Source organism: Eulemur rufifrons, chromosome 16, assembly GCF_041146395.1.
Source record: "Eulemur rufifrons isolate Redbay chromosome 16, OSU_ERuf_1, whole genome shotgun sequence".
NCBI lineage: Eukaryota > Metazoa > Chordata > Mammalia > Primates > Lemuridae > Eulemur > Eulemur rufifrons.
The window spans coordinates 86,713,105-86,729,909 of NC_090998.1; the positions used below are offsets into that span (position 1 = coordinate 86,713,105).

General features: G+C 57.9%; 1 protein-coding gene across 3 annotated transcripts in view; it reads right to left on the minus strand.

The window, feature by feature from the left end:
• Window positions 1-16,805, minus strand: part of TMPRSS6 (transmembrane serine protease 6) — a 35,343-nt gene that overhangs the window by 11,387 nt on the left and 7,151 nt on the right. For all 3 annotated transcript variants that reach the window (XM_069490522.1, XM_069490523.1, XM_069490524.1), the window contains exons 3-10: window positions 15,965-16,098; window positions 14,805-14,872; window positions 14,150-14,334; window positions 13,841-13,882; window positions 8,406-8,610; window positions 6,096-6,232; window positions 4,651-4,763; window positions 4,209-4,318 (exon numbers count right to left, since the gene is read on the minus strand). In XM_069490522.1, the coding sequence (XP_069346623.1) occupies window positions 4,209-4,318; window positions 4,651-4,763; window positions 6,096-6,232; window positions 8,406-8,610; window positions 13,841-13,882; window positions 14,150-14,334; window positions 14,805-14,872; window positions 15,965-16,098 (994 nt within the window). The remainder of the gene's footprint in view (window positions 1-4,208; window positions 4,319-4,650; window positions 4,764-6,095; window positions 6,233-8,405; window positions 8,611-13,840; window positions 13,883-14,149; window positions 14,335-14,804; window positions 14,873-15,964; window positions 16,099-16,805) is intronic.

The window sequence follows — 16,805 nt, forward strand, 5'->3', positions numbered from 1 at the left end:
GAGTTGGGCGATGGGCCCCAGGGTGCCCAGCCAGTGGAGGGTGCCCGGGCCCTTTCCTGGTCCCTATGCAGGCACCTGAGGATTAAGACACCCTCTCCCCTAAACCCTGTGCCTGAAAATCTACCCCTGCCCGACTGCTCTTGTCTTTGCCACCCACACAGGCAGATTTCCAACAAATGCTCATTCACAGAATTTCCCAGCATCTGCATGGGATGATCATTATCACAAGTGGTGACGACTAGAGGAAACGGCTGGCCGGGGCTCATGGCTTGCAGGGCCACCTCTGCCTTCCCTGCCACACTCAGACACGGGCAGGAGCCTGGGAGGGGTGGGGGAAGAACGCGGTTATCCCCCTGGGGACCCCGGATCCTTAAGGACGGTCTGAGCAGGGCTGGGACTTTGCAGGCTGCTCTCGGAACTGGCGGGAGAGCCACAGAAAGCATCGATTCTCCCGCTGGGATGCCAGCGGATTGCCTGGGAATGCCTTGGCCGAGAGAGTTGACAGCTGGCAGGGGCTGCGCAGAGGCTCTGGGGGAGGAGTCCACACGGGTGTGAGCGCTGCGCTCACACACACGCACACTCATGCACACACACACACACGCACGCTCTGGATCTTGCTGCCTGGGCTCAACTCTGGCTCAACAAGCTGGGTGACTTTGTGCAGATTACTTCGCCTCTCTGTGCCTCAGGTCCCTCACTGGTCTATGAAGGCAGCGCAAGCACCTGCCTCCTCACTGGGTTGTTGCGGCGACAGAGCCGGCGCCGTAAAGCCCTTAGCGTGTGCCTGCCCGGCGCAGTGAGAGCTGGTTACCAATGTGGGGTGCTACGCTTCCTCCGGGTGGGGGGGGGTGTCTCTTTTATGCCCATTTTCCAGATGAGCCACCTGCAGCCGGGAGAGTAGAGGAGCCAGGTTTTGAACCCTGGTCCCTCTGGCTTCGACACTCGGGCTATTTTTGCCTCACCAGCCTGATTGGAATGACGTCTTGTTAGGAATTAATAAACACAACTTATTTGGCAGACAACGTCCTCCTGACAAGTTAATAGTAAAAGATTGGGGCCCTGGGCTGGCCTGAACCCCTGTTTCACAGATGAGGAAGGGGTGCATGCAGAGTTCCACTCAGAGCCAGACGGCCAGAAATCTCTGAGCACCTTCCAGCCCCCAGGAGGCCAGGGAGGCTCGGAATGGGGGGTGGTGGGACCAGTGGGTCCTGGCAAGCCTCACCCTCCCACCACCTGTCACTTGGCTGCACCCCGAAGTCCATCCCCACCACTTAGAGGCAGAAGAGTCAAGGACAAGAGGCCAAGTCCTTAGCCTCTCCAGGCCTCAGTTTCCCCGCCTGTACAATGGGTGAGGGTTGGGCACTGTGTCCAGTCCAGCGCACACATTCTGTAGCGCCATGGTGCTTACAGACACTGGGAGAGACCCCTCCCAAGCCTGCTGGAGCCTGTCACAGTGCCTAAAACCCACCATCATGGCGGCATTCCTTTTAAGACTAGCCCCATCCATACTCCACATTTAAAACACCCTCTGTCACTGCCCCAGGGCAGCTCATGGAGTCCCTAGTGCCTCAGCCCCAGACCCTGGCCCGAATCACTCCCTGCTGCATCAGAGAGGGAGGAGGCGGCTCTCCCCTGGGGCGTGTGGTACCGGTCCTGTGTCCTGCTATTTGTGGCTGGTGATGGGTACGGGAGAGGCCCTACCTGTGGACCCACCTGCATGCCACCTACTCCCACCGAACCTCCATCCCCTCCTCTGGGAAATGGGAGCGACACCACTGACCACCCAGGTTGCTGGGCCAGTGGCCTGAGTGCCCCTAGCTCCGCGCTGCCGTGCCCCTGGCGCTGGGGTCGGCCTCTGGCAGACGGAATTTCCACGGGGTGGGGTAAGAGAGGGGGTGTCAGACCCAAGACTGTTCGCTCTCCTTCCTAGGACTCCCCGAGACACCAAATTCAGCTCTGGGTGGGGGGAGGGGTGGCAGGAACCCACGTTATCATTATTCACAGAACTGTGAATCATGGGTCAATCTCAGGGTGGTGACGCTGAGGGGTGGGCCCAGCCCTCCTCAGCCCAGATGGGTAGCAAGAGGGCCCCAAGGGAGCTCAGGAAGGACGGGGACAGCCATGCCAAGAAATGCTGCCCTCACACCTGAAGTCACACCACCAGCATGTCACCCCCTCAACAGGACATGTCTGAAGTCACACCGCCAGCATGTCACCCCCTCAACAGGACATGTCTGAAGTCACACCGCCAGCATGTCACCCCCTCAACAGGACATGTCTGAAGTCACACCGCCAGCATGTCACCCCCTCCACAGGACATGTCTGAAGTCACACCACCAGCATGTCACCCCCTCAACAGGACATGTCTGAAGTCACACCACCAGCACGTCACCCCCTCAACAGGACATGTCTGAAGTCACACCGCCAGCATGTCACCCCCTCAACAGGACATGTCTGAAGTCACACCGCCAGCATGTCACCCCCTCAATAGGACAGGCCTGAAGTCACACCGCCAGCATGTCACCCCCTCAATAAGACAGGCCTGAAGTCACACCGCCAGCATGTCACCCCCTCCACAGGACAGGCCTGAAGTCACACCACCAGCATGTCACCCCCTCAACAGGACATGTCTGAAGTCACACCACCAGTATGTCACCCCCTCAACAGGACATGTCTGAAGTCACACCACCAGTATGTCACCCCCTCCACAGGACAGGCCTGAAGTCACACCACCAGCATGTCACCCCCTCAACAGGACATGTCTGAAGTCACACCACCAGCATGTCACCCCCTCAACAGGACATGTCTGAAGTCACACCACCAGCACGTCACCCCCTCCACAGGACAGGCCTGAAGTCACACCACCAGTATGTCACCCCCTCAACAGGACAGGCTTGAAGTCACACCACCAGCATGTCACCCCCTCAACAGGACAGGCCTAAGTCGCACCTTGGGTACTTCTCCTTCCTTTTAATCACAGTCCCTGATAAATTGCCAAAGTCCTGCGAAGGAGTAAGCATCAAACAAGCATTGTCAATCCCTGTCGCCTTTTGTCTGGATGATCCTTTTGAACAGGATCAGCCAACAAGCAGAGTGTAAGCGTTGGTGAATGGGAACAGCCTTTGAAACTTCCAATTTTAGCATCTTCCACTATTGGAATCCTGGATGCTGGAAACCGTGAAGCAAGAAGTGAAGCATCTTGCACACTAGAATTCAGCCTGTCACGCCCCGAATCCCAGGACTGGGAGGGAGGGTGGGGCCCAGCCTGCTATTAGACTTGGGATCTCCTCTTGGGATGGTCTCCAGGTGAGCACGGGTCTCCCTGGCTCGGCAATGGCTACTTCGAGATCCTTCCTGTCCCCCCAAACCTCTGCCCCCAACAGTGGAGCCACAGGAGGGCCTCATTCTGCTCTCCCCCTTCTGTCCCCCAGACCTCCCCCTGTGAGCATTGCCCCCTGCACCTGCACCCCCTTCTCTCCCTCTGCAGGGTGCTCTCCTCCGTCTTACGTGCCCCCTTCCTTCACGCTGTCAGGACGACCCATGGTCTCCCGGCTGCTAGACTCAGTCCTCACGAAACTGCCCAAACGCCAGCCACGGCTGGCCCTGGGGATGGCTCCTCGCCCTGCCTGATTCCACCGTCTCCTGCCTGCCTCCTTGGAAGGACTCACTTCTTTGTCAGAAACTGAGTTGCCAGGGGGCCCAAGGGCAGGAGCAGGGACCAGGGTGGGCGCCCTGCAGGGGTGCGGGGGCCCAGGGCATTTGATTGCCACCTTCCTGCAGAAGCAGCTGGGGTGGCACCAACGGCGACCGGCTCTGGCTGTGCAGCAGGGAGCCGGGGTAGGGGAGAGGCGCCCCGGCCACAGGTGTGGGTTTAGGGGCAAGGCACTCGGGCACCTGCGAGGCCCAGGCTCCCACATCTTCTCATTTAAGGATCCGGGTGCCAGACGTGGGGTTACAGCACCCAAGGAAATGAGACCATTTGCTCTGACTAGGATCAACATCCAGAGTGTCCGATGACCAAACGTGTCTGAGACCTCTGGGGCAGGAGGAGGGGAGGCTGGGGCTGGGACCAGGGCCAGACGGGGACAAGATGAGGGGTGACGGGCCCAATACCAGCCAGTGCTGCTGCTCTGAAGTCTGAGTCTTGGGCTCCCAGGGGGGCAGCTGTGGGGGAGCGAGAGAGAATGGGGGCCCCAGGGGGTGGGTACCTCCTGTTCTGGATCGTCCACTGGCCCTGGGTACATGGCAAGTCATATTTCTGCCTCCGCAGCGCATAGGCGTCAAACCAGAGGGCCAAGCCGTAGTCCAGAGAGGGCACCTGGGAAGGAGGGGCGGGTCTTCCGGTGGCCGGTGGGGTGTGGCCGGCTCGGGACCCCCACCGCCCCAGACAAGGCGGGGAGAGGGAGGCCAACTGACACAGAACCCCCGCTGGGGCTGAAGTCTGCCAGTCGCTCAATAAACAGGCATCGGGTGACCAGCTGAGGAAGACCTTGGGCACACCGGCTACCCGCCCTGGCAGGATTTGGACCCAGGGCTCAGCCTGTGGGGGCTTCAGTAGAGGCAGAACACCCCTCCCCTCCCATCCCAGGGCCCCGGAGGCCCGTGGGGTGCTTTGGGCCGAGGGCAGGAGGGCAGGCAGGCTGGGCTCACCGTGAAGTGCCAGGAGCAGTGGGTGCTGGGCGAGTAGTAGCTAGGGAAGTAGGGGGTGCTGAGGACGCCCTGTGGCTCCAGCCGGCCCTCCAGCGTCAGGTCCACCTCGCAGCCTGGGCCCCGAGAGTAGCCATCACACAGGGTCCCTGGGCCCCTCCAGGGTGCACCTCCCACCTCCCCTGCCACCACTACCAGTAAAACCCAGTGGCTGAGTGTGGCTGTGTGAACTTGAGCCTCGGTTTCCTCATCTGTAAAATGGGCACAATACCAGTAGATACCTCATAGGGTAATTGAGTGGATTAAATAGATATAAAAAGCTCAAATAGCCTGGCATATAGTAAGTGCTCAATAAATGTTCGTAATTGACATTACAGTACTCAATAGTTTACCAAATGCACTCACAACTGCACAAACCTCCCTTTCTGGTGGATTGGGGGAGAGTTATTCCCTTTTTCAAAGCCGAGTTTTGGAGAAGAGGAGTGGCTTGTTGGGGTCACACGGGGGAGGTTGAGGGGCCAAAGGGTGAGGAGCAGGAGCGTCCTCCGCTGCTCTGGCCATCTCTGTACGTGGCCAAGGGCCTTAAAGCCCCTCGTTCCCTCCCGCTAGGGCCTGTGTCAGGGACTCCCCAGAGAACCCAGCCATCTCTGGCACCCCAGCGGGGCTGGCTGGGGGGTGAGTCACTGCTGCAGACCTTGGGGCGACCCAGGAGAGGGAGGGGACACTGAGCCGGAAGGAGCAGAGTGGGGGCAAGTGGGGGCGTGGGGGAGAAGCTACTCGCCATCCTCCCTTCCTGCCCAGAGGCAGCGACCTGGAGTGCAGGGCGGGGTGGGCTTCCTGGGAAAGGGGAAGGGGAGGGAGACCAAGAAACAGGAGGAAGGCAGGGCGGGGCTGGGAAGGGCAACAACAGGGGCAGCCTGGGGGCACCTGCCAGGCGAGTGGCCTTGGCCTTGCAGTGCTGTCATTGCCCCTCCGCAAGCGCCCCGCACCCTCACCCCTGGCAGCGAGAGGACTGTCTGGGGCCGAATGGAGGTCTCAGTTCTGCTGCACACAGACGTGCTGCAGCTCAGCCAGCCCTGGGTGCAGAGGGAAGGTGCAGGGGAGGAGACAGGTCCAGGGGGGAGGGGGGGGAGCGGAGGGAGGGCAGACGTAGCATAGGAAGGAGAAGACCGGAAGATGACAGGGGAGAGGAAGGGCAGTGAGAGCTGAGGAGGACATGAGAGAGCAGGAACCTGGGGCAGGGCAGGAGGGGAAAGGGAAGGTGGAAATGAATAAGAACAGCAGAAAGAAGAGGGCTAGGGTGCTGGGTGGAGAGCAGAGGAGCTTCCAGAACCTTCCCCTGCCCCATCCCACCCCCAGCTAGGGCACAGAAGGTGAAAGGCATGCCCCAGGGAGGGCTCTGGGTTTCCGCACGGCCCCTCCCCTGCCCCAGGGACCCGACCCCTCACCCTGGAAGGCCACGGGCTGCACGGAGAGCGCGAAGGGGTCGTAGTAGCTGTGCAGGCCCTTCTTCCAGACCACCGCCATGATGGCGCCCGATGCCAGGACCTCCACCACGGGCTCCTGGCGGCTGCAGCCGTAGACCCTGGCGGAACAGAGAAGGGTGTCGAGGGCGGGCCTGGGTCTGGGAGGGAGTGGCGGGGAGGGTGGCAGGGTGGCTACTGGAGGGACAGAGGAGGGTAGAGGCGCATCTGTGTCCCTGGGTTCCTGGCCTGGGTCTGCTCCCAGCCCGCTGTGTGTCCTGGCAGGTGTCTGCCCCTCTCTGGCCCCAGGGAACTGGCCGGAGGCCCTCCAGGGGCCAGTCAGCTCCTCAGGTGAGAGAGGCCAGGAGGTTGCCCAGACTTCTGGAGCTTACAACGCAATTATGGCATCTGGCTGCAGTCCCGCAGCACCCACATCTACAGCCCCTCACAATCACCTTTGACCCTGAGTGTTTCCCGCAGGGACCCTGGCACCTGCAGGGACCACCTTTCTGGCTGCCCACAGCCTGACTCCTGGCCTCATTCGAGGCTGGGACAGGGAGAAAGCAGGTCTGTTGTCTGGTGACCCTGGGGTGCCCCAGGAATCTACCCACGTGGTTAAAGTCAGGCGAGGGTCCCACCTGCTCCATCTTCCCATCCCCACCGACCCCCACCCCCACTCCCCAGCATGTCTCTGGGGTGCAAGTTTGAGGACCCCCAATCTTGTCTGACCAGTCATTTTAGACCTTCTCCAAGGGGCCAGGACGAATGAGCTGCCAGCTGCCACAGTGAGCAGGCGCAGAGCCTGGCAGCTAGGTCCCCTCCCCAACAGCAGGCTTTCGGGAGCACTCAGAGAAGCCCCAGGGAAAGCCCCTGAGTGTCCCCATCCTCCCCGGACTTCGATGTCAGAAGGTGTCTGGCTTCTCTGCACTTCCCAGAGCCTTCCAGGAACTCAGCCCACACACACCCCAGATTGAGGTCACCACACAGCAGGGCAGCAGGAGGGAGGCCCGGGGGGGGGGAGGCAGAGTGTCCTTGATCTGAACGCTCAGGTCCCACCGCCGTCTGCCTGGAAGCTGAGCATGGCCCAAGTGAGACAGAAGAGCCCCCCGCCTGGCGCCTGGCACAAAGTAAGTGCTCAGCAAACAATGTCTGAGAGCTGCCATCTCACATGTCCCCCCCACGACCTCCTACACGGCCTTGGAGGCCAACACCCTCCCCCAACCCTGTGGGGGAGTGACCAGGCTCCTGGAGGCCAAGGCCATTTCCAGTCCCTCCTCCCTATCCCCTACCACCTGCCCTTGGATTCTAGTAACTTCTGCACTCCACACCAGGCTCCTGCTCTAAGGCCCTAATCCTCTGCTCAAGAACTTTCAGGTTGAGTGCGGTGGCTCACGCCTGCAATCCTAGCACTCTGGGAGGCCAAGGCGGGAGGATCACTCAAGGTCAGGAGTTCAAGACCAGCCTGAGCAAGAGCGAGACCCCATCTCTACTAAAGAAATTAGCTGGACAACTAAAAATTTATAGAAAAAATTAGCCAGGCATGGTGGCGCATGCCTGTAGTCCCAGCTACTTGGGGAGGCTTAGGCAGGAGGATTGCTTGAGCCCAGGAGTTTGAGGTTGCTGTGAGCTAGGCTGACGCCATGGCACTCTAGCCCAGGCAACAGAGCAAGACTCTGTCTCAAAAAAAAAAAAAAAAAAAAAAAAAACTTTCAGTAGCTCCCACTTACCAAACATCAAAGTCCACATTGCTCCTGGCACTCAATGCCCTCTGTGGCCCAGTCCCGAGTAGACTATGCACAGTGACAGAATGATGGCTAGCGTTTACTGGGCTCTCACTGTGTGTGAAGAGCGTGGCATAGAGAGTCTGAATTGAATCCTCCAATAACCCTCCAAGGCAAGCATGATCGTACACCCATTTCACAGGTGAGAAAAGTGAGGTTCAGAGAGGCAACATAACTTCACTTAGGGCACACAGATAGGAAGCAGCAGAGGAAATTGGAAGTCCAAGCCGCTGCCAAACTCTGAAACATTCCAACAAACCGTGTTGCCTCCCAGAGTTGATCTTAGGATCATCTAGAACAACTGCTTTGTTACAGATGGGAGAACTGAGGCTCAGAGAGGGGAGGGTGACTGCACACAGTACACGGCCATTGCCAGCCTCTTCTCCTGTCTCCCAGGTACCGAGGCCCAGGGTCACGCAGCCCCATCTCAGAATTCTGGGCATGATCTTTGACCACCCCACCACATCACCCACCCCCTTTCCAGTCCTCCCCCCCCACCTTGCCAGGGACTCACGAGGTGATGAGCCTCCTCTCCAGGGGCCCGGCTGCGTCATACATGGCCAGTCGGTCCCGGCACTCGGCCAGCGTCCACTCGAGCCGGAGTTTGAGCATGAGCTCCTCGGGGCCCTGCAGGTGCCACAGGCAGCTGGAGGCCAGTTGGTCGGGACCCTTCAGCCGGAGGACCTGGCCCGGGCCCACGTAGCTGTAGCGGTAACAGCCTGGAGCGGGGAGAGGGGCAGAGCCCCTGACTCCTGTGAGCCGGAAGGAGAGGTCCCCCCGGGCTGGGGTGGGGCGGGAGAGGAGCCCGAGGGGGACGGCCAGATGTGTTCTGCCCATCTCCCCCCTTCCCTGCTGCTTCCCCTTCCCAGCCTCCTCTTTCACACATTCATTCACTGAACAACACCCCACGCCTGGCCAGTGCCCTGATAAAGGTCCAGCTGCTGCTGGGGGTGCCGAGAACAGCGGGGACAGACGCAGAGACAGGCGGTGAGGGTGCAACCCCGGCCTGTGGCTCAGGGGCATCCCGGGGTCACAGAGCGAGCAAGACGCCCGGTGAGCACAGGACGTGTGTGGCAAGAGGACAAGCCAGGGACCGGAGGGCAGAGCCCAGACCACGCCCAGGACGGGCGCTGCTTTCTCCTGCGGCCACAGGGAGCCGTGGGAGGTTAGGCAGGGCTGGGATGCGCAAGGAACAAGGGGAAAAGGAATGAGGGCTTCACTTCTGGAGGAAAGAAGGGGGTGCACCCCGGAGGGGTCTGGGAGGCAGCCCCGGGGGAGGACAAGCCTTGAGCTAACGATGCGACCACGAGAAGGAAACAGGTTGAGCTTACCAAGCACCTGCCACAAGCCCTGCACTGCGCCAAGCGCGTCACACTCAGCTCCTCCCGGATGCTCAGGACTGCTCCACGACAAACTTTGTATCGTGGTGCTCATTTTAGCCACCTGGGCTGGACAGATCTGGCTTCGCCTAACCACCACCTAATCTCTCCTGGGCCTTGGAATGGGGGCAGTAACACCGCCCTTGCATAAGGCTTGGGGGTGACTGGTGTTCAGTGCTCAGCATAGCTAGGGCCCCGCACAGTGGGGGCTCATCATCGGGTAGTGACTGTGGGGAGGGAGCAGGTGGGGCTGGGGAGAGAGACCTGTGACCTGTCACCCTGCAGCTGCCCCATCTCTTGGCTGCCTCGACTGATGCCGCCTTCCCCGCCACCCGCACCGCACCCCACACACCAGGGAGCCTCCTCTCCCGTCTACTCCCCCAGCTTCCATGCGCTGCTAGAACTTGCACAGCAGAACCACCCACATCTTTCGTTCCTTCACTCATAGTAGCTGTTGAGCAGCGACTGCGTGTTCGATCTGGGCACCAGGGTCCCTGTCCTCTCCCGTGGAGCCACAGCATCTCATTTAAACCTCCCCACACAAGCAGGGAGGTTGGGTGTTCTGCCGGGAAGAAGCTGGGATTTAGGATTGAACCCGTTTTATAATTTGGTGACTCCAAATTATAAAACCTGAGTTTTCAGCCTATTTCCTCTGCTTTAAAGTGTCTTTCTTGAAAGGTTACAGACAAGCAAAGGCCCCTCTGTCCGGTTGGCCAACCTGTGGCAGGAACAGCTGTCTGCTGGGCCCCAGTGGGGGCCACGGCGGAGGAAACTAGAGAGGAGGGGACAGATAGGGGCAGCACCTTCACCACCACTCCTCGGCTGTGCGACTCTAGGCCAGTGGCTTAGCCACTGTGAGTTCTTTCAAGAGGACACAATAATAATCCCTGTCCCATCTTCTCGGGGTGTTCTGAGGGCCAAGAAGGCACAGAGGTGAGCGTGCTTCGCTCTGGTGCTGTGGCCTGTGGCCCAGCTCACCCCTGGCCACCCTGACTGCCGCGGGGAGCTGACCTCCCCAGGGAGAGACCCCTGACGTCCGCCTGGGTCAGGGTCAGGGCCTCTGATATCTGCCTCCACCAGCAGCTGCGGGAAGGGGCCTGGCTGCTCCCCAGTGTTTATGTCCTTTAAGTCTTGCTCCAAGCTGATGCTTTGCTCTTGCTACTTTAATATTTTTTTTTCCTTAAGGCTAATTAAGTGGAGAGGTATGTTTTGATCTCTGTTGTAAATCGGAAACACGTTCGGGGAACCTGGTGCCTCTGGTCACTGGGCGAGAGTAAGGAGCTTGCCTGGGGCGTTCTCCTCTCCTGGCCTCTACACAAGCTGCTCCAACCTGACAAATCCCTACCTATCCCCCATGCCTGAGTCTGACGCTGCCTCCAAGAAGTCTTCCTGGGTGCCCCAGTCAGGAGCAACTCCTTCCTCCTGGGTTCCCAGTGTCCTGTGTTGTGTCCCCAAAGGAACAAATGCTCCTTCTGCTGCTTTGGATCGCAGCCCCCGGGGTCCCTCTGTGGCCCCAGGACAGAACGGCTCCCTCTCTCCACTGCCTCTGGGGCCCCTTTCCTCACAAGGGCACGTGGAGTTATAAGAATCTATTTATGTGTCTGTCTCCCTCATGGGGCTCGGAGCTCCACAGGACACAGTCACCCTGACGTCCTCAGTGCAGGCACGGGCCTGGCATGGAGAAAGTGGTGCTCAAAACATCTGCTCAGAGGATCTGAATTGTCATCTCCACCCCTGGGACTCTGCTCCTGGAGGGCAGGGCTCTGGACTCGCGCTGAACCACACACGGGTAATGAATGACAGAGCAAGAACACAGAAACCCAGGGACACGGGGACACGGGGTGCAGACACACAGGGCAGGCTAGGGTAACACGAGTATCCTTGCAGGGCGCACTCACACAGAGGCTCAGCGTCAGTACCGATTCCTCAGGAGGCCCAGCCAGGTGGCAGTGGCTCGCTGCCCCAACTGGGTGCCCGCCCCTCCTCTCTGGTTCCCGCCCCTTCGTCCCTCACTGGGGCCCAGCGGATGGCCGGCCCTGGGGGCGGCCTACAGGCTGACCAAGCTGACAGAGGGGCTTCTGCTCCTTTGTGACCTTCCGGAGAAGATGTTTTAAGGCAGAGAAAATAGACAGAAAGGGTTTTCACTTGCAAAAGCGCTTGAGAGGTTGGGGCATGCGCAGAGCCACGCCAGGGGGAGGGCAGAGCTCAGGGACTGTGCTACTTGTTTCAAGCCAGTGTTTCTCCGGTTCTCACCCTAACCCCAGCCCCATCTCCTGGGGCTGCAAATTAAATTGCAGATTCCCGAGGGGAGTGTGGGTTCTGCATTTTAATTTACTTCCCGGGGTCCTGGGAGCCTCAGAGCTTGAGAACCAATGCTATAAACCAAGAGTAGGGGAAAGGCATGCAGTGATAAAAGCCAGCCAAAAAAATAAAAAAATTATTCACAATTTGGAAATAAAGCAAGACTATACTGAGAGCCATTTCGACCCCACGCGGGAGCAGGGGTTCTCAATATGGCGCCCCACGGGGTCCCTGAGACCCTTTCAGGGGCACCTCAAGGTCAAAGCTATTGTCACAGTCCTACTATGGGATGTTGGTGTTGCCTTTTGTGCACAGTGGGGCTCCCAAGGCCGTGTGGCCTGTGGCACGAGAGCAGACTGAGCAGAAGCAGATGCGAGCACCCAGCTGTCCGCCGGGCACCAGAGATGCACAGAAATGTACAACGGTGCCCGTCTTCGAAAGAAATTTTTATTTTTTTGGAAAATAGTTATTTTTTATAAAAATACTATGCTAATATGGAAAGGTTTATTATTGTTTTAAAAATAGATAAAAATGAATTAATAAATTTTTAATTTAATTCATTAATAATTTAATTAATTTATTTATTGATTTTTAAATTTTTCTGTTTTAATTTCTATGGTAAATATTGACACCTACAATTCACATAAAACCTCTTTGGGAGGCCTCAAAAATTTCTAAAAGTACCAAGGAGTCCTGAAATCAAAAAAAAAGTTTGAGAGGCATTGCCTTAGATCAGGGGTCAGCAAACGTCTTCTGTAAATGGCCAGATAGCTAATATTTTAGGCTTTGAGAATTAAGAGGTAAAACTGAGGCTATTATTAAATATATAGGTACTTCTATAACAAGAGAAAAAACAAATTTCCATAGGATTTTTTTCAATCATTAAAAAATGTAAAAATCGTTCGTGGGCCCCACAAAATCAGGAAGCAGCGGGCCAGGTGTGCTGGGACGGCTGCAAGGCTGACTGACTGCTGACGTTGACTACCAAGTCCCAGACTCTGCGGTGTTACACGTTAACTTTTAGAAGACTAATAAGCTCTAAATGATTTTGGTTCACTAGGAAAGATAACAACAAAGGTTAGAGTTTTATTGCCTGGTAGGACAGTAGCCAGCTGCCGATCTAACTTGGTAAACTTAGTCCAACAATTCTTTTTGTCCACTACTGATACGTAGATAGATAGATAGACAGACAGATGATAGATAGGTAGGTAGGTAGATAATAGATGATTATCTAGATGGATAGATGATAGATCAGTTTCTTGTGTTCTCTTCCATCCTACTGGTTCCCTCATCAATGAGTTAAATACATTTTTGACACATGCTCACTCTATCTTTGTATGGGAATCAAGATTTTAACTTTTTGAAAATTGACTTTGACCTCATCACTTCCACCCACCAATGAAATAAGCATCTGACCATCAGGATGGGAACAGAGAAAGGTCAGAAAGAATATAACTAGGATTTAAACTCTGCCTCCCTCCCTGAGAAGGGGTTGAGATGCTCACTCCCACCACATATCTGGGTGGAAACTCTGCATAGTATAGGAGGAATCTGAGGATTCAGGGGGCTTGTGCTCAGGGCCATAGCGTACAGCAGCCCAGGTGGTGCACTGCACAACTCCAGGGGTTGCCAGTCCCACAGACTACAGCATGAATGTTGCCTCCTGGCATGGTGCAGCATGGGAGCTCTGCTGGTGCTTTGCTTCCCAGGGGTCAGTGGAAGACTGTGGGGACTCTTGGAGAAAAGCAAGGGGCACTAGCAACATGATACCAGGTGGGGAGGGAGGGCAGATTAGTCTGGTTGAGAAGGGAAGGAAAAGGTGGAAGGAGTATTCTTGAATGTGACAGAATTGTTATCTCCAAAAGACCGAGTTTTAAATCCAAAGTGACGCACCTTCAGCTGGCAAGATCATTTTCTACCATCAGTGGAAACAGTGGCTTGTGGGCAAGTTGAATTCAGCAATAGACAATCAGAGTCACGTTTATGTGTGACTAAACCTGCAGCTGACCTCACACCCCACCCAGGCAATAGATGCACACCCGAGGGTAAGACACACGCACACGCGTGCACATCACCAGCTCCCCTCCCCCCACAGGCCCCATGCCTTGCTCAGGACCGGTCACACAGTCTGCCACGGCACCCCCTGGGTGACCCTAGACCGGGACTCCCTGCACCCTCTCTAGCAGCCATGTGGGCCCCTGACACTTGACCAAACCAAGAAAAACACTAACTCAAAAGGAAAGCGGGCAGGAAAATAAAAGTCGCGTACCCAGCGTGGAATTCAGTGTGACTATGTCTTTCACGCTGGCTTCTGTTAAAAGGAAATGAACAAACAAAGACAAAATGAATAGATAAAATAAAATGCAAAGAAAATAAAAATAGAGGAGACTATTGGAGCCAGCCTCATCTGAGAGTCACCCTAAATGCCCCCACCCCACCCTTCAGTCCTGGCTCTGGTCACTTGGGGGCCCACCCTCAGCACCCCCCAGCCTTGGCTGGTGGCCTTCCCAGCCTTGTCACCAGCTTGTCTCCCTCGGCCTCGCCAGGCCGACCCCACATTCCCCCTCCCAATACTGACCCAGGATCACCAGGCCCTCGGGGTCCACCTCGTACTCAGCCCTGTAGGGGGCGGGGGCCGAGCCATTGGCCGTGGACAGCAGCTCCTCCACCAGCAGCGCCTGCACCACCTCGGGGCCCAGCATCAGCCGGCGGTGCTCGGGGATTTGGAGAATGAACCAGAAGAAGCAGGTGAGGGGTCCCTCCCTAAGGCAGGCAGAAGCGAGAGGGCCGGGAAGGAGCCTGAAGTCTCCCTCTGCCCGGCCCCCGCTCGGGTGGGGGAGAAAACCAGCTGTGGCTCACGCACGCTGAGCGCCCACTACATCCCAGGCAGCGTTCTCCCTCCTCCCGGGGAAGCCTCCTAGCAAGCTGTGAGGGAGGTGCTCTCACCATCCCCATCTTACAGGTGAGGAAACTGAGGCACAGGGCGTTGAGCTGTGTGCCACAGTCCACGCCATACCATGGCCATCGTCCAGTGTAACCCCCACACCACTGCACCCGGGCAACAGATGAGGAAACCAAGTTCAGCAAGGGGAGGTCACATGCAGGGTGCCGAGTTCCCTCTCCATGCCTCAGTTTCCCCATTTTAAAAATTGCATCAGAAGCCCACAGGGTCACTGCCCATCCTTTGAGTCTGAGGCTCTAGCAGGGGCTGGCAGGGGCCGGGGCAGACTCACCCGAAGGAGTAGACGGAGCTGGAGTTGTAGTAGGTTCCCAGGCGGGTGCTGGCGATGAGCTCCTTGAGCTGTGAGGAGGGAAGACAAGAGCCCTGGGGACCCTGTGCGGGGCAGACAGCACGAGCTCCCTACCCTTGCTCCTCCTGGCAGGCCTGCTTCCGCAGGAGCCTGCGGGGCGCAGAGGCTCGCTCATGGTCACATAGTGGCCGGTGGCCCAGCCAGGCACAAATCTCACACCCCGCCCACGTTTTTCTCCTCCCCCCACAGCCAGCTCTCACTTCCACCAGAACCCCAGCGACCTCTCTGCCCCTCGTCAAGGTCACTCCCCACTGGGCTCATGGGTCCCCCCCAGGGGCCTGGGGTACAGCCGGCCGCTCTGCTGGGGGCTCAGCTGGTTGAGTGTCTGCACAGGCCTGACTATGGCACCGATGCAGGGTACGAACAGCGCGGCCACGTTGTCTCACTCGCACTCCAACCCGGTAACTACCCTACCCCTACGGCCAGGTCCTGTCATCACCCCAACTTTACAGAGGAGGAAGCAGAGGGTCTCAGGCAGGGTCCCCCAGCAGCAGACCCTGTGTGAGGGATGTGAGGCAAGTGGTTTATCCAGAGGTGATTCTGGAAAACACTAATCGTGAAGGGGAGAGACAGGAAGGGTGGCCGCCAACACGGGCTGTTAAGGCACACACTCAAGCTATGGGCATCTGAGGCTCAGCCCAGCAGGGCGCCCCTGGGGGACGCCATGGGACATCCTCAGAACTGGCCCCACTGGGGCCAGGGAAGCTGGGGGATTTATCCACCCACTCCAGCTCTCCTGGCTGAGGGGTGCCCGGGGTGTAACTCCCCGCACGTCTGGCCTGCCCCGCTGGGCAGTGGTCCTGCCCTGTAAGCGAGGGACAGGTGTGGCTCCGAGAGCAGAGCTGCACTGTGTGGCCTCTCCTAAGGCCACACACACTTCACCCCTAGTAAGCGGCACCACCCGGCACCCGCTGACTTTCCCACCACCCCAAACCACGCCCCTTCCCCGGTGCCTAGAACAGGCCGTGCTCCCTGCGAGTGCTCCAGCGGGGCCAGCCAACTGGCTTGACCCGATCAGACCCCTCCCCTCTCCCTTCGTGCCCCCACATTCCCTTCCCCTCATCCCTGAAATCCTTTCCTACCATCTTCTGGGCTTTGGCGGTTTCGCTGCGGAAGGCGCTGGACTCCCGGCGGGCGAGATCCTGGGAGAAGTGGCGATTGAGCACTCGGAGGCTGCCTGAGTACACCTGGCTGACCGTCACCTCCGCCTTGTACCCTGCCCAGGAGGGAAGCAGCAGGGTTAACCGCGGAGGCAGATGAGAAAGGCTCCTGCTTCTCCCACGCCTTCTCCTGCCACCCCCGACCACGGCTCAGCCTCAGTGTCTCGGGCTCCAAGGCACCATCATCGTCATCATCATCTTTGTCACTGGTATTTGCACCATGGTTATCCAGAGTTTCTATGATGACAAACTGGCTGCAAGGGGCCAGGGAGGAGAGAGGCCACAGATGGATGGTGGCCACAGGCTCCTGGTGAGAGGCTGACACAGTGACCAGTGCAGGACATGAACGACATGAAGGCCAGGAAACCCACACTGACCCAGAAGGCCAAGGGTGTGGGTCAGCGACTCCGTGCCTCTGTCCTTCCATCACCAGGCTGTCCGGGGGCTCCACGGGTATGTGCTAGGCACCTACGGTGTGGGGTACACTAGTCAACCAAGACAGACGTGTCTCCCCTTGTGGAGCTGACATTACCCCAGTAGCCACCATGCATCTGTGAGGAGTGCCACCAAGGGGAAGCACAGGTGCTATTAAAGGGACATGACACAGAAACTCAGCCCAGCCAGAATGACCGTTCAGCTGAGATGTAAGGCCTGGGAAACCATGCACTGGGACCAGGGTAAGCCCCCGGGATGGAGCAATCAGAGCCAGGAGGGGCATCAGCAGGGCAGGTTCTGCTCTTTATCCGACGAACAAGGGAAACCA